The 23,516-nt window shown below is 39.9% G+C and overlaps 1 protein-coding gene across 2 annotated transcripts in view; it reads left to right on the forward strand.

Annotated features, from left to right (window-relative positions):
- Positions 1-6,358: 6,358 nt before the first annotated feature.
- TTC1 (tetratricopeptide repeat domain 1) overlaps positions 6,359-23,516 on the forward strand; it is a 44,606-nt gene continuing 27,448 nt past the window's right edge. The window contains exons 1-2 of one of the 2 annotated variants that reach the window (XM_058545164.1): positions 6,359-6,470; positions 7,366-7,724. In XM_058545164.1, coding sequence (XP_058401147.1) covers positions 7,398-7,724 — 327 coding nt within the window. In that variant the 5' untranslated portion in view covers positions 6,359-6,470; positions 7,366-7,397. Of the gene's footprint in view, positions 6,471-6,955; positions 7,725-23,516 lie in introns of those variants that run through there. The other variant, XM_058545154.1, reaches the window with a different exon arrangement.

Consider the following 23,516-nt stretch of genomic DNA (forward strand, 5'->3'; position numbering starts at 1 on the left):
CGTCTGCTTTTGTCAATAAAGTTTTATTGGAACACAGACATTCTCATTCATTTACATGGTGTCTATGGCCGCTTTCACGTAATAACAGCAGTCCAGCTGTTGCAGCAGAGACCACATGGCCCACAGAGCCTAAAATATTTACTACCTGGCCCTTTACAGAAAAAGTTTGCCAACTTCAGCTCTAAAACTCTGCTATACTTTCTCTCTAGCAGAAAAGACAAATAAGACATAAGTAAAATAATTGAAAATAATTTTTTTAAAGTGCCGTGATTCATGAAACAGAGTGCCAAGAAAGAGAATACAATTGGGATGGTGGGATGTGGTTAGAGGCATCATCTTTAAAAGGTGAGCCCCCAAAGAGGGGACCTCCAAGCTGAGATCTGAATCCCAGGACTGAGCTCCTTGCTGAAGAATTTGTAGATTACCGAGCTCCCCAAATATCCACTGCCTCTGCTTTGACCTGAACGGAGGATGACAAAGAAACCAGTCTCCTTTCTGGAGTGAAAAGATTTCCTTCCCCTTTAAAGGGAGCCTGGGAGGATTCTGTGAGGAGAATGAGAGATGAGAATGTTCAGCACAGTGCTTGACACTCACTTGCCACTCAGCAAACATTCCCTTCTTCTTCCTTCTGACTCCTGTTCTTGCCACTTGCTGGACCAAAGTGCCACTTGCTGGACACTTATCCAAAATTGGTCCACTGCCTGAACTTGCCAAGGTTTGTACATCATGAACACAATGCTTTAAGCTTTAAAATGGGCATTGACATTTAATATAGTAAAGTGAGGGTTGGAAGTATGTTTCCTAACTCAGAATAAATTGTTTGGTCCAGCCGATGAGTCCCAGGGAAAAAAATGTGCTAGCTCAGTCATTCCATTTGTGGCTGGGGCACGAATTCCCTTTCTTGGTCCAAATGACCAAGGTTGAGGGCAAAGGGGGGTTGGGCAGTCGGAAAAGTGGGTGTGGGATGCTTGCCTTGGCAGTCTTCTTGATGACTCCCTCCAAGACTGTCAGTCTCCATTTTACATGGTATCTTCGTCCATCCATCACCAGTATTAAAGTTCTCATCTTTAACCAGGCTCTGAGCCATTTGCTTGACATTGAAAAACTGCTGAGTTTTTCTGCCAAGTATATATCCATATATATTTTTATAAATATAAATCACCTTCAAAGCCACTTCTCCTTTTTGTAGTTAAGGTTACTGTATCCGCCCACTCCTTTTGTTCTTTAGAAAAACACAGACTTTGTGGTTAGACCCAGCTTTATGTCCTTGTTCTGTTCTACTAGCTGTGTGACCTTGGGGAAAACTTTTAACCTCTCTGAGCCTCAGTCTTACCATTTGTAACAAGAGTGCCTACCAATGTCATCCATTTATACAATATTTGAGTGCCTACTGTGCGCCAGGCACTGTGCTAGACTCTAGGGATTTCACAGCAAAGACAGACAAGATCTCAATCCTTGTGGCTCTTGCAGTCTAGTAGAAGGAGTTATAATAATCAAGTAAACAAATACTTAAGATTGTTACAGATGTGTAAATGATATGAAGGAGATGTGCAGGGTGATGTAATAGAGTCAGCTACTTAAGTAATATTGAGGCAAGACCTGAAGTTGGAGAATGAGCAAACCATGGGTACAGCTGTTAATGGCATCAGGCAGAGGGAACATTGAGCACAAAGGTCTGGAGATGGGGAAAATGTTGCTGTGTTTTAGGAACAGAGAGTAGTATAGTACCCAAGAGGGAAAGTGGTATGAGATGAGGTCAGAGAGGTAGGTAGAGACCAGATCATAAGAGCCTGATGGGTCATGATAAGGAATTTTAGATTTTGTTCTAATCAGAGTGAGAAGCCAAATGGTTAAGACTTGTACAGAATTCATGTTTTTAAAAGGTCAGTCTTGTTACTACAAGGTGAAGGGATTATAGGAAACAAGGCTGAAAGTAGGGAGGCCAGGGTTGTTGTAAGGATTACCTACAATTACAAATGTTAATAATGAACATGACCCCTGACACATATAATGTTAGTTAGCTCTTGTTCTGGAAAGTCTAATCCTGTCCTGTCTAATACAGCAGACACTAGCTTCATGTGGCTATTGAGCATTTAAAATGTGACTAATACAACCATGGACTTAAACTTCTCATTTTACCTAATTTTAATTAATTTAAACTTAAATTTAAAAACTAAAATTTGATTCAGTCACTGGGAAGTATATTTGAAAAAACTTGAATATGTGAGTTGACTTATTTATCCATAAATTTTATGAAATCTGAGTACAGAATCAAGTATTTTCAATAAAAATGTAATGTCCAAATTGAGATGTGCTGCAACAGTAAAATACATACATGATCCCAACGACTTAGTACGAAAAAGAGAATGTAAAATAATTCTCTTAATAATTTTTATATTGATTACATGTTCAAATGATAATATTTTGGACATACTGGGTAAGGTAAAACATTATTTGAATTAATTTCACTTCTGTTACTGTTTTTAATGCTATTACTAGAAAATTTAGAATTACATATGTCACTCACATTGTATTGCTATCAGATATGCTGATCTGAGGCAAAACAGAAATCTAGAAATTTAAATGCCCAGAATGTTAATGATTATATCTCCCATCAGAAATTTCAATTTAAAGATGGGAACTGGGAAAAAATAAAAAGCAATAGCATCTTTTGGAAACACTATAGGGATAGAGGATTTACATCTTAGTTCTGTATTTTACATACATCTCATCCTCAAGGAATTCTTTTGGCATCCCTGACTATTCCTGGATATTGGACCCTGCTATGGCAAGTTCAGGTACCCCAACTCTGGGGGAAGGTGAAGAACGGAGCCCGGGACTTAGAGGATCCCAGAGTATAAAGCTTTCTCCCCAAAGCCAGGCTTAGTAAGCCTTATGGTATTAATATATCTACTTTGGGCACAAAATAGACTGAGTCAGTGGAGCATAGATTTAAATCTCTAGCTCCAAGGAGTGTAGATGTACAGAGCTTCCTGAAAGTTTAGCACAGTGTGTACATAAGTCACGGGGCGGGGGGGTGGGTAGGGATGATTTCTGTCTCTGCCTGCAGATTCTCCACGAAGCAATTTATTTTAAGTTAAAGTTATGTGCCAGGGTCTATACTAAGTGCTTTAGGTTTGTTACCTCATTAAGCCTCATGAAACCTTATAAGGTAGATATCAGGGTTCAGTGACTTGTCCAAGATCAGATCACACAGCTGTTAAGAGGCAGAGTGGAGATGCAAACTCAGGCATTCTGACTCCAGAACCGACGTTCTTAACCACCACCCTAGACAGCAATCCCGTTGTCATGCCAGGCACCCAAAGGACCACCCTTGAGTGTAAGACTCCTTCTCTTGTATCCTCCGTCACTTCCAGCTACGGCTGAGACTTGCTCACTTCTCCTTAGTCCCTGCCCTGCTCCCAGCACAGAGCTGGCCACAGACTAAGTGGGCAATTGTTTACTGATTGAGGGATAGGCTTTTGCCACTAAGAAACCAGCCAGCTGTTCCTCCAAAAAGAAAAGCAAAGAGAAACTGCTACCTTTGAGGCTCTCCTGATTTATCGCTGTACCCACCACACAGCCTAGTATGATGCCTAGCAGTCATTCATTATTCATTCATTCATGTTCATTTTCTGCTCTTTCAACAAACTTAGGAACTCAGTCCCCTGTCTGGGGGGTGTGAATGAAAGCTTCACAAATATTATCACTATTAATAATATTATTGATTATCATTAGTAACACAAGTAATAATTAATCAAATTATTATTACTATTAGTAATTGATCATAACAGTGATAATACTGTGAGACCTTCATTAATAATAATAATTATGATAAACACTTATTGAGTACTTACTGTGCTAAGTGCTGTTGATATTAAAGTATTTTTTTGTATCTTGAGTACTTCAATTTCTGTGTTTTAGATAAGACATGACACCATTTAATTCTTACAACAATCCTGTAAGGTAACTCCAGAAGTCTCAAAATCTCTTTACTCAGCTCATCAGAGCACTGAGTGTTGGGTACAGTGTTTTGGCCATAAATTCCTGAAAGAGGGTCATTCACCCATGTGCTAACAGAATGTTCACTGACCCCTTTCAACTGTAAACAAGACAGACATGGTCTCTGCCCTGCAAAAATAACAACAGAACTGCCTCTAGATGAAAAACATTTGTTTTCCTTTTTCAAAGTTGTTGTAAGCACTTTGAGACAGTCTCCATGGTTCCAGGAACGGATTGGTGGGCTTCCATCTGTACAGCTTTGTTGCTCGCTTCATGCTCTATACTTCAGCAACATCCACCTACTTATAATTCCCCAAAATGCTCCTGACATTGTCATGATGCCCTTTGGTCTCTCCTGGTTTTTCCTCTTGATGAACTATTCTTCTTTCAACAGCCTAACTCAAATATCTTATTAGTGAAGACCTACCAAACTGGACTAATTGGACGTTGGTTCTTCTTGGTGTAGAAAGAAAAGAGTGGATTGCATCTTCATTCAGGCTCAGTAGTGCCTTTATCCTCCCTTTCCCCTCTCCCCCACTAGTCTGAGAGCTCCTGGGGATGGAGGAGGCCAGGGACTGTGTCTTATTAGGTTTCCTGTACCCAGCTACTGTCACAAGGCATGTCACATATTATTATTGTCTCTAACATTCATAAAACGCTATGTGCCAAACCCTGTGTTCCTTGTCTTCTAGATATCATTCCTTTCTCCCAACGATCTTAAGACGGAGATATCTTTGTTACCCATCCCAATTTTTACTTAGGAGGTAAATTTATATATCAGAGCTTAGAAGCATTAAGTAATTTGCCCCCAAGTCACACAGCTAGTCAAGTGGTAGAGCCAGAATCAGAATTCAGATAATCAAATAATCCACCTAAAACATTTTTCACGGCACGTAGCACCTAATAAGCACATAATCAATAAGTGTTAGCTACTAGAATTGTCGTCCAAAGTTGGACAGCTAGTGAAATAAAAAGGTTCACTTTGTAACTCAAGTTCATTTTATTTATTTATTTACTTATTTATTTTGCTTCAAAATTCACACCCTTTCTATTACACTAGAATTTAATTAACAGGACTTATTAAAGGTCATAAGAGGCCTAACTACTTACATTTTTTAAGTTCCTGCTGTATTTTAAAAATTAATAAATATTAGAAGATTCCAAAAATTCTGATATATTTTTAATATTTACTTTTAGTATATTAAAGCTTTTGACCTCCACAAAAATACCACTGTATGCATAACCGCATTGAGACATAAATTCAAAAAACAAGTTTGATATCCTTCTTGAAAAAGTCCCTCTTAGCTATCTCTGCAATAGTTTCCGTAAATTACAGAAAATTAACTAATGCTCTGCTGTCGTTGCTGGTTACCTATCCGGCTACCTTAAGAGATAGCTCAATTCTGTATTCCCAGTGCAATGTCAGGGGTCTGATAAACATTCAATAAACATTTCTGGAATTAATATATAGGGCTACAGTTCGCTTTTCATTCCAAGACCTCTTAACACTCTTAAATATTATTGAGGACCACAAAAAGCTTTTGTTTATGTGGGTTATACCTGTCAATATGTACTGTATTAGAAATTAGAACTGAAAAAATTTTTATATTTATTTATTAATTCCTTTAAGATAACAATACACCCATTATATGCTAACATAAATAATCTTTTTATAAATAACTTTATTTTCCAAAACAAAAAATATATATAGTAAGAAGAGTGGCATTGTTCTACATTTTTGCAAATCTCTGGCTTAATAGAAGACAGTTGGATTCTTATAGCTCCTTCTGCATTAAATCCATTGCGCTATCACATGATACATAGCCTCTGGAAAACTCCACTGTACATTCATGATAGAAGGAGTACGGAAAAGGCAAATAGCAACTTAGTATTATGAAAATGATCTTGATCTAGTGCTAGACTCCTTGAAAGGCACAATTTGAGAACCATTTTTGGACAAGGTTCATGCTTCGGGATTCCTCTATACGTTGGTAGCATGAGAGAGGTCAGAGTGAAGGAGTAGAAAGAACACCATAGAAACAGCCTTTCATTTTCCGTTTCTCTCCTGTGCTGAGTAACGCGTTCTTGCCGTAACCCAACACGGCAACCGTCACTCATATTTCATTCCGTACAATGACGTCACACAGCGACAGCGATGCCTGTCCCCGAGGTTTCCACTACATTTCCCAGGATGCTTTGTCAACAGCGACGCCATAGGTCGGCGCTGACGGAAGTGCACTTGACCGAGCGGAAGTAGAGGGTATCAGCGGTTAGGAAGGTGAGGACGAGACGAGTGGTGAAGCTGTGAGTAGCCGCCTGGGTTTGTCCCCTTGGCTGTGAGGGACGTGGCTAGAGGACGAACTGTTGGGAAGCGCGGGGTGGCCCCTCGTTAACCCTGGGGCCGCAAACTCCTGCGTACTTCCAATAGACGTGAGCGCGGGGAGAAACAAAACATAGCTGTGGAAGCGGTATCTCCGTGTTAAGATCTTGCTGTTTTAAGTTTTCTTGGGACGAGCTGGGGCGAATTCGGGCTCTTGTCGCGACACAAGGGTCGTTGGCGTGATTTTGCTGCGACCAGAGGGGCGGGCTGCTGACGGTCTGACTCGGCTTCTACAGCAGTGGTTCTCAATTGGCTAGGTAGAATCACCTAGGATGCCTTTTTAAAAATACAGATGCCCTGGCCCGACGCCAGGCCAGTAAATCAGAATCTGTGGAGGATAAGATCTGGGCAGCAGTACTTGCTAAAGCGCCCCAAGTGTTGTGTTGTACAGCCAGGGTTGAGAACCACTCTTTTAGTGCCTGATTCTGACCCCCACGCGGCTCCTGATTAGGACCAACTGCGTCAGGGCTCGCCTTCCACTGTAACCTGCGTGGGCTCTACCACACGCGTTTGGGTGAAGTTGGGGATCGCTATTTTGGCACGGCTTGCATTTTCAGCTCCACCAGAAACTCATTCTTGAGCTTCGTGTGGTGGTGCTGGAAACACAGGCCATAGTTTCTTATTTACAACCTGGCTATTCATTCTGAATAAAGATTAAAGTTGCTTCATTTTTCTTGCATTGTTTTAGCTTATGCCTATTTTTTTCCTGCCCCGACAAAATGCGGGCAGTGGAAAGTGGAAGAGTCACATTAAAATCGGTCTCTTTTGCTGCATATAAGAAGCTCTGAAAGGGGTATTATTAGTTAAATGCCGCTGGCATTATTTATGGGCTTATGATAACTTATTTTATTTTAATAATGAATTCTGATGAAAAGAGATTAGAGTGTGTTTTGGGCTTTGATGCAGCAGTTTGTTTAGGTGTGATAGGTAGAATTTTCTTTATATGTAAGCACCATTACCTAACATGTTTTCTCTTTTCCCAGAGTTTCAGCTTCACATCCCTCACTGATTCGGCATGGGGGACAAGTCAGAACACTGTAGGATTCCAGAGGATCTGTTCAATGATTTGAAAGTTATAGATCCCCAGGAAGCAGCATGCTCTAGCCCTTCGGTTTCTAATCCCAAAGATCACCATTCCCAGAGCAAGCTGCTCGAGGATGTTGAGACGCATCCCCAGGAGGACCAGGAAGAAGAGGAGTGCTTTCATGACACCAACACCTCATTTGAGGAGGAGCCAGGAGTGGACAAGGTTGAGAACAAACCTGATGATGTGAATGCCTCTGAACTAGATGAAGAATACTTAATAGAACTGGAGAAAAACATGCCAGATGAAGAGAAACAGGTAAATGTTTTATTTATTGTGCCTGGTCTGCCACATAAACTGCTTTTTAAAGTAAACAAATGTGGCTGATACTGTATCAGACCACTTCATTTGTGGTGAAGAGTGACTTGCCCACCTGTGTCCTTATTGCTTTAACACTGATGAATCTGAGATAAATCAATAACGTGACAGGGAAGCATTGAGGATGTCTGCTTAGCAAAGAAATTTCTAGTTCTGTGAACTTTGAGTTCTTATGTTCATTTTGTGTAATTATTTTCTGACATGTATATATAACTGTTAGCTTTTTTTATGACTTTATCTATGGTTGTCTGCTGAAATTCCTGTAATGGACATTTTTTGTCAGACTTGAGAATTATAGTATGCTGCCTGTTTGTGTTAATCCCTTGTTAGCAAAAAATGACTGCCTAATATCCTGGTGGTGGTTTGGTTACGGAGGGCAGTGCCTGGGGCCTGTATCATTTACATACTGTTCTCCAGGAACAGAATTGTGTATGATTGTAGCTCTCCTTTGTTAAGCACCTATAATGTGCCAGCCACTGAGCTTAGAATGTTACTTGTTTTCATTTAATCTTCACAACACACCTATGAGACATAAACTGTTAGCCTTCTCCATAAGAGCACAGGGGTTAGTTAGGGTGGTAAAGTAACTTGCCCAAGATCAAACACCCACTAAATGGCAGAACTGATTCTCAAATCCAGATCTGTTTGATTCCAAAGCCAAAGTATAATAAAGAAGTTAATAAACAAAAACAGCTGTCTTCCTACAAAGCAGATACACTAATGAAATGTACACTTTCCTGCTGCTTTGCCCCTGGGCCACATCCTTAACTGGGCAAGCCTTCACTTTTGGAGACAGGAGTCTTGGTGTACTCCACATATCCTTCTTTCTGATCTCATAAGTAATGTTATCTGAAGAGCTACCGTAAATATCTGAGTTTGCGAAGAACTTGAATGAGATTTGTAGCTTATGCCTCTGATCTGAGATCTCTGTTCTGCCTCACTGAACCGGTTATGGTAGATTGGTAACGGGCTGAGATAATAAATGTGCAGTGTAACAGTGGGCATGGGAAGGTGGCGTGAGGTGGGGAGGAGCATCTTCTGTTTGTCTCTCCGTAGGCACTTTTCATTATCAAATCTCTTGGTTTTAACTTGCATCAGCTAGCTTTTGTGCTAGTGTGTGCCGCCAGAAGAGGAGGATAAAGGGCAAAAATGAGCCAAGTTCATAAACTACCTCAGCAGAAATGGCTCAGAAAATTACATCAAGTACTATTCGATAACATTAGGGAAATGATTTTCCAGAAAGTGAGTGAGTGGTTCAGCTTTCATATCACTGATACAGGCTTTTTAGAAACATTGATTAAACATCTGTGTTAAAATGTTAGCAATGCTTTACTGATACCTTAACATATTTTGCTCTGATATCATAGTGCATTTTCTACAGTGCCATCAGTTTGACAGTTGAGTGGTTTGGCTCAAAGTGTTACGTACTCTGCTCCCCATTCCCAATTTAGTAAAATTTTTTGTGTGTGTCCTTGCTGGGAAATCATATTTTAAGTTCTATAAATATTTAAAATAATTATTTTTATTGCCTATAAATTGAACATTCGAAAATAGCACAATACTTTTTAAACTTTTTTCCTTCCTTTTAAAAATTGAGATATAATTTACATATAGTGAAACTGTTTAAGTTCTAATGTGTACAGTTCAATGAGTTTCAACAACTGTATACATCTGTGTAACTCACACCCCTATCAAGGTGCAGAACATTTCCATCATGCCAGAAACTCTCTTTGTGATTCACCACTCATTCCTTCTCCACCCCCACTCACCCAGGGAACCACTCGTCTGATTCCTGTCCCATAGGTTGTTTTTTTCCTGTTCCAGACTTTCATATAAATATAATCGCTTTTATTTATTTATTTTTTTGTGAGGACAATCAGCCCTGAGCTAACATCCGTGCTAATCCTCCTCTTTTTGCTGAGGAAGACCGGCTCTGAGCTAATGTCTATTGCCAATCCTTCTCCTTTTTTTTTCCCCAAAACCCCAGTAGATAGTTGTATGTCATAGTTGCACATCTTTCTAGTTGCTGTATGTGGGACGCGGCCTCAGCATGGCGGCAGAAGCGGTGCGTCGGTGCCCCTCTGGGATCTGAACCCGGGCTGCCAGTAGCGGAGCGCGCGCACTTAACCACTAAGCCATGGGGCCGGCCCAGATAATCGCTTTTAAAATATAAACATTTTCTATTATTTTGTATTTTGTGTATCAACTATGTGTTTTCGTAGCTTAATTTGAAAATTTATAGCAATATCTCATAGAAATAACATGCTGCAGTAGTAGCCATTGTTGCTTTATAGAAATGTAAACCATTAACTGGACTGGAAGGAAACAACCTATGAGAGTGCAGCCTGCCTTTAGCTAATTGTGGTACTACCCTATTAGCTATTTTTATGCTGTTTTGATAAATATCTTTGTGAAATTATTAGGAAACCAGCAAAACAGATGAAGAAATGTCTCTTCGCTGCACATATTGTTTGGTTTTATATGTCATTGGGAACAGGATATCTTTAAATTTGATTCTTTTAAAATAGAGAAAGTTCAGATAATTCAGCAACAGAAAAAATAAACACAAATGGCCAAAAAATGTGGCCTCACTGATAATTATTAAATGCAAATTAAAACATTGTCTCATCTGTCAGATCAGAACATTGATCTGATGTTGGCAAGAAGAGGACATAGGAACTGATGTACTAATATTGGGAATTTAAATTGCCACGTCATGTCTATGGGATACAGGTATCAAATTTTTATATAAATATTTCTTTAGGGCTATCCATAGAACCTTCTGCAAAGAGGGAATGTTCTGTTATCTGCACTGTCCAGTATGATCGCCACTGGCCATCACTACCACATTATAACAGTCATCTGGCAATTGAACATTTGAAATGTGGCTGGTGCAGCTGAGGAACTGAATTTTTTTAACTTTTAATTTTAGTTAATTTAAATAGTCACGTGTGGCTAGGACTACCATATTGGACAGCACAGCTTTAAACCTCTGATACTCTTCCAGTCCTTTATTTTAAGGAAGTTATCAAGACGTGAACAGATGTATATATAAAGATGTGTTGCAACATCATTCATAGTTTTGGAAAACTAGAAATAATGTTGAATGCAGGGTATTATTTTAAACATTTTTGGCATATTTATACAGTAGTGTACAGTGCAGTAATTAAAAAGAAAGAGGTAAATTTTAGTGCTGACATGGAAGAATGCCTGTAATGTAATGTTAAATGAATTAAGCAGGTGTGATAATATGATTTGTAATAAGAAATATATATTTGGTGTTTGTCAAGTTCCTGGCACAGAGTTCCTAAAACGCTTGGAATTTCCTAAGTGATGGGAGACAAAGGTGTGTTTCGTTATTCATGAGAAGCCCTTTGCAGCCACACCTGAGTTAATGTTAATGTTAATGAGGTGACTTGTGGAAAGCCCCTAAGGGTGAGACCTAGTTGTCAGAGTTTGGAGCTTTCAGCCCCACCTTACCCCACCTCCACCATCTAGAAGATGTATGACAATGGCATACAACTCTCTACTGGGGCTTTAGGGAGAAAAAAGGATGAAGATTGGCAACAGATGTTAGCTCAGGGCCACTCTTCCTCAAAAAAAAAAAAAAAAAACAAAGATGCTTATAGTATTGGGACCTTTAGAATATCGTGCATTATAGTGGTATTGATCCTGTAAGAGAATCACGTTTTACGGGCTACTTGTCACAATGGAATTTTTGGTCCTCATGTATAAATTCCCTGGGTAATTCTTACGCACACGGTAAAGCTTGAGGACCACTGGCATGGGGCCTTGCACGTAGCCTTCCTTCATTCGATAGATGTTAGATGAAGACTATGGTTCTCTCTCTCTGAGGGCCAGTAATTGGTCTTACAAGTTACAGAGATTTTTATCTCATTCATTTATTCAAGAAATATTTGCTTTTCTTCCACATGACAGGCATTGTTTCAGGCCCTTAGGGATACAGTAGTTAACAAGACAGAGGTTTCTCTTCTCTCATAGGTATATTATAGTTGGGAGGTATGAAAAAAATGCTAAGAGGAAGTGATGAAGGGATGGGGTTTGGAAGGATGAGGAAGACTACTTTGCTTTAGATTGATTGGTCAAGGAAGGCTTCCCTAAGGAGGTGGCATTTCAGCAAAGACTTGGAGGGAAAAACGAGTCAAATGTGTGCCAATCTGAGAGGTTAACGTTGCAGACAAGGGGAGCAGTTAGTATAGAGGCCCTAAGGTAGCTGCAAGCTTGGTGTACTCTTGGTGTGCAAGGAAGGGCCAGTAGCTGGAGCATAGTGATTGAGGAAGAGAGTGGGGTGATGAAGTAAGTGAGGGTCCGATTATGGAACACTTTGTGAGCCAGGGTAAGAAATTTGAAGTTTATTCCAAGTGCTGTGGGCAACAGATGGGTAATTTAAGCCAGAGGAGAGATGGAAATTATTTATATTTTATTAAAGAGTATTCTGGTGGTCGTGCAGAGAATGAAAGGGGCAAGGGGCACGAGTGGAACATTGAGACCAATTAGAGCCTAATGCAGTAACCTGGGCAAAGATGATAGTAGCTTGAACTGGATCAAGTGAAGAGAAGTGAATGATTTCAAGATACATTTGGAGGTAGAGTTGACAGAACGAACTGGTGGATTCAGTTGGGAGGCTGGAGTGAGAAATGAGCATGATTCCTTGGCTTCAGCTACTGGGTGGATGGTGATGCCCTTTACAGATATGGAGAGGATGGAGGAACTTTGAGTTTGTCAGGGGTCTGGTGATTTAATTCTTTCCAGCAAATGAAAAGGTTTTTTTATTTGTAAGCCAAAATGCAAATTTAGTCTTTTTAGTGGGTTTGCCAGATATTCGTTTACAAATAGATACATTTAAATAAGGGATGCAAAAGTCTTGTGCTTGGTGAACAGGGACTCAGAGCACATGGTTTCTGGGATTTTTAAAACATTTTTCTTAGGCTCTGAAAATGTATAGATTGTTCTTCCCTTTAAGGCTGTTTTATCTTTTTTTTTTTTTTTTAAGGATTTTGGCTTTTATTTATTTATTTTTTGAAGTTTTCACCCTGTAGGCTTTTTTTGTGTGTGTGTGTGAGGAAGATGGGCCCTGAGCTAACATCTGCCAATCTTCCTCTTTTTGCTGAGGAAGACTGACCCTGGCCTAACATCCATGCCCATCTTCCTCCACTTTATATGGGACGCCGCCACAGCATGGCCTGACAAGCAGTGCATCAGTGCGCGCCCGGGGTCCGAACTGGCAAACCCCGGGCCGCTGCAGCGGACTGCACTCACTTAACCGCCTGTGCCACCCGGCCGGCCCCAAGGCTGTTTTATCTTCAACTAGGAACCATTGTTGAAGTATTGGTTTAGAACAGAGGTTCTGTTATCAGTCCTTTTCCTCTGTCTCTCATTTTTCCTAAATCCCACATTACTTAATCCTTTTGATTTTCATGTTTCTGCTACCTCATTGCATTATTTTCATAATCTTGTCGATGTTGTTGTAACAGTGAGCATGTTTACAGGGAACATTCTCTTGGTTGCAGCCAGAAAGTTTTCAGTAACTTTTCTATAGTGGCTGCATATTCTGTTAACCTCATGAGAAAACCCTTTCTGGTTTGTCGTTTACTTTTTATTTCATGTCTAATGGGCGTCCTTTTGGTTTTTTGGTTTTATAATTTTTATTTTATTTTTTCCCCTAAAGCCCCTGTAGATAGTTGTATGTCATAGCTGCACATCCTTCTAGTTGCTGTATGTGGGACACGGCCTCAGCATGGCCGGAGAAGCAGTGCGTCAGTGCGCGCCCAGGATCCCAACCCGGGCCGCCAGCAGCGGAGCGCGTGCACTTAACCGCCAAGCCACGGGGCCAGCCCCATGGGTGTCCTTTTGAGCTAAGATTGCCACATTTAATTTCTTAGAGTTTACCAGTATTGGTTTAAATGAATGCTGTTCAAAGTGATAAATAAAATCCTAGAATTTAAGAACTGGAAGGGACCTTAAATTTCTCATCCTGAGTTTAAACCAGGGGAAATAAGGGTTGTTTACTCCAAAACATTTAGAAGTTAGTGGGATGCTAAAGTGGCATTCAGTGTTTCCTGTGTTTATTAACAAGGATCACTTTATGTACATCAGTGAGTCACAAACTTTATTGTGCCTAAGAATCACAGGAAACTCATGAACCATGCAAAGCCGTGAGACCTGTCTGATACCATAGGCTTGTGAGGTGCCAGCCAGGAATCTGCGTTGTTAACAAGCATCCCCAGGTCATTTTGATATAGGTAGAACTGTGGCCACACTTTGGGAGACAGCCAGATTGACACGGACGACCAAGCTTCTGTTAACCTAAAAATAAAGAGCCAAAATGAGAGGCAGTGAGGCGTTTATTTTTGGATCAAAGAATTGCAAGTCAGGGAACACAGATTCAGGTAGAAACCCAAATAGTGTCCCTATTACAGGAGAGGGGCTCAGGGTTTCTGTGGGAAAAAGGGAGGAAGATGAGGTAAGTTGTATTCAAGAGTTCATTGATGCTAGATGAGGTAAGGCTGGGTTTGTACTTCATAGATTGATTTGAGATTTGGTCATCAGGCACAAGGCTAGACTGGCACGTCATTGATTGGTTAGTGATTTGGCCATCAGCAAAGTCCAGTTCCATCCGTCCTTACAGACAGGGTATTCTTGTCCTTACTGACTTCTTGGAATGTGGGTGGTTTGGTCCAGTTTAGAAGATGTAGAATACAAGACATGCAAGGCAATTCCTCTGAAATGGCTGCTCCTGCTCTATTTTAGTATGGCTCCACTCATGTCATCTTTCACACTTCCAAAACAAGAAGTATTGACCTAACCAGTATACTGCCTGCATCCAACATCAGAATAGTTTACTAACAGGATGTTTTCTTTTACCCTCATCTGTGTACAAGGTCTAAAAAAGGCTTATGGGGCAAAATTTAAGCAGTACAGAAATAAGGAAATTTATCTCTACTAAATTGAGTTTTGGGAAATAGAATTTTCTGAGTTAAGAAGCAAGGAAATATTTCCAAGATTAATTCCTTAAGATCAGTCATCTTTCCTCAGACTTACAGAGTCAGGTTCTAACTACAGCTGAAGTCCAGAGATCCTCCCTCAGGACTCCCTAGAGGGCCTCTGAAAATGGCTTGTGGAAAGAACCACCGAACAACAACCCTGTCTGTATGTGTAAAGCAAATGATGTCTGATTTCAAAGAAAAGAAAACTGAAACTTTTGTTTCCTTTCTAGTGATAAAGAGCTCCCTTCAGATTAATTTGTAGGACTGGTGTCCCTAGCCCTTTCCATGGATAGTTTTCTCATCCCACCTAGACAGGACTGAAGCAGAAAGTTTCCTTGCATGTGCCTCTGTTTTCCAGCCCTTTAGCAAGTATGTAGCTTTTTTTAACCCTCCTTTTTACCAAGAGGTAATTGATCTCTGGGTACTGTGCTTGCCTTAAAAGTTTGTGCCAAGTTTTATTTTGTAGCAAGTTACTTTGCAAACCTGCAGGGGGAAGCAAAGAACTACTGATGGATTTACAGTATGGAAATTATCTCGCTGGTGTGAATTTCTTGGTTTTCTCCCTGTTGTCTATTAAGCACATGCTCACTGCAGGATTATTTAATTAAGAGAGTATTAATGCAGGTTTTTATCATTTAATAATGGTAGAAGGGATATACACTTGTAAGCTCCAAGTCAAGTGTGTTTATGTTGTATTCACTGACCTACAGTATAGGGAATATTCCTAGTCAGCCACTGCATTGAGAGGGTCTCTGGTGGAGAGTGGTTGTTTTATTATTAATAAGGAAATAGAGGAGCACCTTCTGACGCTTTTGCCAAGTTACACCAAGATTTAAAGTTGTATCAAGGCCAGCCCTGATGGCCTAGTGGTTAAAGTTTGGTGTGTTCCACTTCGGTGGCCCGGGTTCAGTTGGTGGGCGTGGAACTGCACCACTTGTCTGTCAGTAGCCATGCTGTGATGGCGGCTCACGTAGAAGGACTAGAAGGACTTAGAACTAGACTATGCAACCACGTACTGGTGCTTTGGGAGGGGAAAAAAAAAGAGAGGAAGCTTGGCAACAGATGTTAGCTCAGGGCACTCTTTCTCAGCAAAAAAAATAATAAAGTTGTATCCGCTGGAGTTCTTTAGGATTTCGCGTCCCAGTTAGAAGGCCATTCCTCACACTGAGGTTCAAGACGAATTCACATATGTTTTCTTCTAGGACTTGTATGGTTTCACTTTTTACATTTAGATCTCCAGTCCACTTAGAATTATTCATGTGTATGGTGTGACATATAGATCTAATTTTATCTTTTTCCAGATGACTACCAAGTAGGCCCAGCACCATTTTTAAAAGTCCATCTTTGCCTGAGGGATCTAGCTAAATTTTAACATCAACTAAGACCAAGTTTGTATCCTTTTCCAAATGCTCACCTTTACCTGTTTGTCTGATTATCATTTAAAACCTAATTTAGTTTATGGTGACATAATTTATCAAAACAAAGAACCTTATTTAGATACGGATTAGATCACCATTTGGAGATTTGGGTGGTAATGAAATTTAAAAATAACTGGAGAATTGATTAGTTTAAATCAATCTCAGTGTGCTGTTGAGATGACTTTCTGCGATGTATTTCAGAGTTCTTTCATTTTTAAGAAAGTACAGTTCCCCATGTCATGTGAAATTGTTACCTTGTGATCCAAGAAAATATTCCCTGGAAAATAGAATAAAATAAAAAATCCTGAGCATCCCTATGTTTGTGAGGGCAAAGAATAGATTTTAAACACTTGCAAATTGAATTGGTCCATCTGCAAGGAATCCATTTTGCTAACTCAGTGGAAAATGGCCTTGGATTAACTATAGAAGAACAACCTAAGACCTGCAGTGCAAGCCCCTGATTTAGTGAGGTAGAGGTTTGTTTTTAACAGAGGCCTCAAAATGACTGTAGATTGGATCTCTGGGACTGGATGACATGTTCTGGAGCAGTGTCATCCTCTTTTCAAGTGCCCTCATTCTTGGTAGCAAGGGAATTAAAAATTACTTTTTCTTTAGGACTATGAAGCATGTTACCTCTGGTGCTGCTTAGCTTTTTACAGTGCTTTCTGTGCCTTACTCAATTACTTCTCTCTGCAAAGAATTCTTTATTTCCACACTTGTGGAAGACAATATACTCTTGTGGTTCAAAGCTTGAAAGGTTAGACAGATCTGTCCTAGTTCCATCATTTAACTTGGTGTAAAGTGGGATAATAATAGTACCTATCTCATAAAGTTGTTGTAAGGATGAAATGACTAGCACGTAAAAGCAATCAGAAAGTGTTAGTTACAGCTATTAAGTGGAAATTCAACCTTAGTGTAGACAGTAAAATACTTACGTGTTTGGAACCTCTAAGATCTCTTAAAAGTCATTTTGGACACATTTCCCCCAAAGCGACAGGCATAAATCTGCAATTTTTGGAGGTATGCTAACCTCAGTTAATTATCCATAAATTATCCTTCAAGTTAATTTATGAGGAACAAATTGAATGTTTGGCTGGGGATGTGGGGGTGGGGTGACAGAGTAGGGATTAAGAATTTGGAGGGAACACATGGGAAGCTTCTGGCAATTTGTTCTCTTTCTTAATTCATCTGAGTAGTAGTTATGTGGATGTATATTTTACAACAGTGGGTTAAGCTGTACTTTGTTTTGTGTGTATTTCTCCATGTATATTTCTAATTTTATCAATTGTTTCTTTTTTTTGTGAGGAAGACTAGCCCTGAGCTAACATCCAATGCCAACCCGCCTCTTTTTTTACTGAGGAAGATTGTCCCTGGGCCAACAGCTGTGCCCATCTTCCTCTGCTTTATACGGGACACCACCACAGCATGGCTTGACAAGCGGTGCGTCAGTGCGTACCCGGGATCCGAACCTGCGAACCCTGGGCCACTGCAGTGGAGCGCGCACACCTAACCACTATGCCACTGGGCTGGCCCCTAATTCTATCAATTTCTGTTAGCGGAATATTGAAATCTCTAACAGTTGATGTTGGATTGTCTATTTCTCCTTTGAATTCTGTCATTTTTTCTTTATATATTTTATAACTGCTCTTAGGTACGTGTATAACTATTATATTTTTTTGATTTATTGACCTTTTTATCATCATAAAGTATCCTTTTTTTGTCTCTAGTAATATTTCTTGCTTTAAAGCCTATTTTATCTATTACTATAGGCACTGCTGTAGACTGTTTTCATCCCCCCAAAATTTATATGTTGAAAACTAACTCCCAATGCGATGGTATTAAGAGATGGAACCTTTGGGAAGTGATTAGGTCGTGACCGTGGAGCCCTCGTGAATGGGATTCGTGCCCTAATCAGAGACTGAAGAGAGCTCCCTGGACCATTCTGTAATGTGAGGTTGTAGCTAGAAGATCCTTATGAACCGGGAAGCAGGCTTTCACCAGATGCTAAATCTGCCCTCACCTTGGTCTTGGAGTTCCTAGCTTCCAGAACTGTGAGAAATAAATGTTTCTTGGTTATAAGACACCCAGGCTATGGTACTTTTGTGAAGAGTACTTTTTGTGAGTACTTTTGTGGAGAGTACCACCTCTTATGGTTACTGTTTGCATGGTATGTTTTTTTCATCTTTTTACTTTCAACCTATTTGTGTCTTTGAATCTAGACTGTGTCTTATAGACAGCATATGGTTGGATCTTCTTAAATCCAGTCTGACGATCTCTGCTGTTTGATTGGGGTGTTTAGTCCATTCACATTTGATGTGTTTAGTGATATGTTTGAATTTACATCAGCCATTTTGTCTTTTACATGTCTCATGTCTTTTTTATTCCTGTTTCTAACTTTTACTGCCTTCTTTTGTGTTACATCATTTTTTTCAGTGTCCCATTTTAATATTTCTAACTTTTTAACTGTTTCTTAACTAAGTTTTCTTAGTGGTTGTTATATGGATTACATTATGCATCTTATTACAGTCTACTTTAGTTTAATGCTATGTAATTCCAGTAAAATATAGAGATTTGGCTTCAGTATAGCTCCATTTCCTCTCTGCTCTTTTTTTTGTGTGTGAGGAAGATCAGCCCTGAGGTAACATCTGCCAATCCTCCTCCTTTTGCTGAGGAAGACTGGCCCTGGGCTAACATCCATGCCCATCTTCCTCCACTTTATATGGGACACCGCCACAGCATGGCTTGACAAGCGGTGCGTCGGTGCGCGCCCGGGATCTGAACCAGCGAATCCTGGGCCGCTGCAGCGGAGCGTGCGCACTTAACCGCTTGCACCACCAGACCGGCCCCCTCCTCTCCACTCTTTTGTGCTACCATTTTCATACACATTATATCAATATATGCTGTAAACACAACCATATAGTGTCATAATTGCTATCTTATATAATCTTTTTGTCTTTCAAAGAAATCAAGAGAAGAGAGAAAATAATATGTTTATAGAGCCCTTTTCTGTATTTACCTTTCCTAATGCTGTTCATTTCTTCATGTAGATTTGAGTTATCATCTGGTGTCATTTCCTTTCAGTCCAGAGGGTTTCCTTTAGTATGTCTTGTAAGGCAGGTTTGGCAGCAGCAAATTCTCTCTGTCTTTACCTGTAAATACCTTTATTTTGCCTTCATTTTAAGGTATGGTTTTGCTGAATATCTAATTCTTGGTTGACAGTTTTTTTCTTTCACCATTTTGAATATGTCGTTACATTGCCTCTGGCCTCCATTGTTTCTGGTGAGAAATCAGGTATTAATAGTTTTGTTTTTCCACTATACCTGACAAGTTGTTTTTTTCTCTTGTTGCTTTCAGATTTTGTCTTTGTCTTTGCTTTTCTGGTGTCTCTAGGTATAGATCTATGTACTTGGAGTTCACTAAACTTCTTGGATCTCTTTTTTTTTTTTTTTTTCCACTTTTAACTGCATGCTTATGTTGAATTATTTTTTTCAGTTATTTTATTGAAATCATAAAGGTTTATAACATTGGGTTATTTTGAGTGTACATTATCGATTTCTGTATAGACTGCATTTGGATCTTTAGATTAACATTTTTCATCAAAATTTTAAAAATATTTCTTAAATACTGTTCTGTCCGTTTCTCTCTTCTCTTCTTCTGGGACTCCTGTCGCATATATTGTGAGGACTTGGTTCATTTTGTTTCCATCTTTTTTCTGCTCTCAGTCCTTCAGATTGGATGTCTCTTGCTCTAACTTCAAGTTTACTTATTTCTCATGCCAATTCAAATCTGCTGTTGAGCCCCTCTATGAATTTTTCTTTTTAATTATTGAAGTTTTTGACTTTTTTTGTTTTTTAATCATTGTCATCATGCTCTCATTTAAGTCTTTAAACACAATTTCCTTTAGTTCTTTGAACATTTTTATTTGTAGCTGCTTTCAAGGCTTGGCTAGATCTAACATCTGTGGATACTCAGATGTCTCTATTGACTGCTTTTTTTTCCCTGATGTGGGTCAAACTTTTCTGTCTCTTTGCATCTCTTATTATTTTTTGTTGAAACTGGACATTTTAAGTAATATTGTAGCAACTCTGGATTCTGACCTCTTCTCCTCCCCCCCAATTATTTATGTTGTTGCTCTTTAGTCTGTTTACTTGTTTGTTTAGTAGTTTACCTGGACTTAAGCTGTGTGATCCATTTCCCTTGGGGTATGTGGCCACTGGTGGCTCTGCTTAGTTTTGTTTTTGTCCTTTTCTTGTTTTTGTGTTTAAGTCAGGCTTTCTTGGGGTGGCTCCTGATTCTGCATAGCTTAGTGGTCAGCCAGCAACTGTGGATTTAGAAGTGTATTGCAAGTTTAGGCAGTGTTCAAGTCTGCCCCAGCTGGACCCTCTTGTGTTTCCACAGCACGTGTGCAGAGGCTCCTGATAGGACAAGGATTTGTGAATAGCTTCAGCCCTCTCTATTCTTCCCAAGCATGGACACCATCTCCAGTCAGCCAGGGATATTTGAAACACCTCTATGACTGTCTCTTCTTATATCTCTCTGTTAACATTTCTCTCTGGTCCGTGGGTCCCTTGTTTGTGCAACCAGAACTGCAACCATAGATTAGTAGGACCTCTGACCATCCCCATTTGCTTGCCACTCAGATTGCTACTTACTACTGACAACACCACTGGGCATGGATCATTCCGCCTTCTGCTCCAAATCAAGTCAGCCTTCTCCAGCAATGAAATGGCTGGTTATTCACAGCCTACCTTGCTGTGTTAGAAGTACCATGTCAAATGCTGGGAGGAAGAAGGGGAGCAGTCCTTAGCAAGTAGGGCACAGATTTCCATGGTTATTTCCTGAAGTCAGTAGTTTTTCATGAATAAGTGTTACTCACTTTGTTGTAAGCCTTTAGTCAGTTTCCAGGACACTGAAATGGTGGTTGTTTATTTGTCCAGTTTTATAGCTGCTTTTAGGTTAGCGGATTTGGCAAGCTCCTCACTTCACCACATCAGAAGTCCCACCTAGGATTGAGTTTTGAACTGTGTAAATATTTTACACATTCAAATGTTAAAATTAGATCAGAAAGTATGAGGAAAAAATTAAGCCTTAAAAGGAATTGCAAACAGAAGCAAATTAATGTAACTATATCAAATTGATTACATAGAGAAGATATTTCCGGCAACTTGGACACAGTACTCTGGCTGTACCCCTAGTAGGATAGGTTCTAAAGTCAGAAAGAACTGCAGTGAAATCTTGAACTCTACGTAGTAGGTTCATTATAGATAGTGATATTCTTATAGTAATTTTGAAACTTTTTTGTTTATTGTAGGATAGAAAAAATGAGTAACTATATTGCTGTTATTGGGAACCAGAGTTTTCACTGTGAAAGAAGGTGAGGAAGAATCCTGTGGCGTTCACTTGAATATATACAAGATTTCATTTGTGTGTATTCCTTGACTCATGAGATTTTTATTTTGTTTTTTTCTTTTTTTTAAGATGTATTTCCTGTTTTTCTTCACTGAGAGTGCCTAAAAGCAGGGACTCCCTAGTAACAGTGAACATTCTAGCACCCAGATCGTGGTTTCTAAATACCATTCCCCACTAAAAGGATCTAGGATTCCTTGGAGAAATGGCTGATCCCAGGTTCTGGGGCAGGCAGAGTACCAACTATTGCACCTGGAATGTAATGTACACCTGCAGCGAAGTCCACCCCTAGGAGGACAGACCAAGGCAAAAGCCCATGCAGATCCTGGAAGTGGGCTAGGGAGACTTAGGCAAGAAATCCTGGAGCTTGGTCTAAAAGGGCCCCATGGGAGGAAGGGTGCCGTCAGAAGAGGGCCTTGACAGGGGCCCCTCTGCCCAGTCTAAAGGCAGTGTTCTACAAACCCATGAAACTATTAAAGTGTTAACATTCCAAAATTTTTGCAATGCTTTTATTGTCATTTTTTTATTAACCTGTGAGGCAGAATTGAATTCCCAAATTAGAGATGTTATATACAGTCTGCATTCAAAGGAAGATCACATGGGGAAGGAAGTGAAAGGTGGCCCTAGGGTGGAGATGTGGTTTGTGCTAGACTTTGAAAACAGGAAAATTTGGTTTAGGTTTTGGAAGGAAGATATGGAAGAGAAACAAGGGCATTCCAAGGTGGGGATGCATTAGCAAAAGAATGGAATGAAGAGTAAGCGTGGTGAGTTTTGAGAGACAATAAAAAGATCAGACTGGAAGAGAGGACTTGTGTTGGTAGTGACAGAAGATAAGGTTGAGTAGGTTGCAGTAGAAGTTTGATGTACTGTAAAGAACAAAAAACTTCTGAACTTTTATTTTCTTACCTGTGAAAGGGGTAGTTAAATACTTCCATGCCCACCTCTCAGAATTGTCCTGAAAAGCAAGTGAGCTAATGTGTGTGACAACAGATTTTAAGCAGTGAAATGCTATACTGGTATAGGTTATATTGAACTTTGAATACCAGGCTGGAAAGTTTGCAGTTGTGGTAATAACTGTTGAAATAAGCTCCCTTCATCAAGGGCATTGTCTCTTTAGGATTTTCCTTGACAGTTCCTGTGATGATTTGCAATGCAGAATGATGTCACTATTTCCCCCTGAGTTTTTGGTGATGAGGAGGAGTACTGAGTAAAGAGGCCTGTAAAATTTTTTTGGTTCCTTTTCTTATGGATATATCGTTCTAGAGCAGATGATTCCCTGTGAGGCCTGTCTGGAATGTGTTAAAAGGCATTGTGGAGGCACGTGAGAGGGCTCTTAACCACGTTAGACCAGAACCTGGACAGATTTGCACCTGATGCTGGAGAATATCAGCATTATCAGCCTATTTATCTGTGAATGTGCTTGGCACTTGGCATGCTAAGTAAAACTTGTACATGATATAATCTGTCCTTGGGTTCCAGTAACATTACACAGAGAAAGAGTATGTTCCGGCAGCAGAATAAACCCTAGTCTTTGTACTGAGATCCAGTTAGTCTGTTGGCACAGCTGGGCGATAGTGCAGCTTTCTCCTCAAAGTGCTATTTTTAGCTGTTACCAAGGAGATGTTCAGCATGATATTGATAATTGCATTAATCCTCAATTTACACAGTCTGTGGAAGCAGCAGCTCTTTTCCAGTGTTTACTGCTTAATGAGTCACTGAGTTGTGATTTATCAGCCGAAAAAATAAAATGCCTTCTTTAGAATAATTGGTCTTAGAATTATGTTCTGGAGCCCTTCCCTGTGCCAGTGCAACTTTTAGTCCTAGTTATAAAGACATTGTAAGCTTTTCTCGGGCTGACTGCTCGGGCTGGGCCTTATCAGTAATTCCTTCTGGTGTATCTT

This window comes from Diceros bicornis, chromosome 1 (genome assembly GCF_020826845.1).
Source record: "Diceros bicornis minor isolate mBicDic1 chromosome 1, mDicBic1.mat.cur, whole genome shotgun sequence".
Taxonomy (NCBI): Eukaryota; Metazoa; Chordata; class Mammalia; order Perissodactyla; family Rhinocerotidae; genus Diceros; species Diceros bicornis.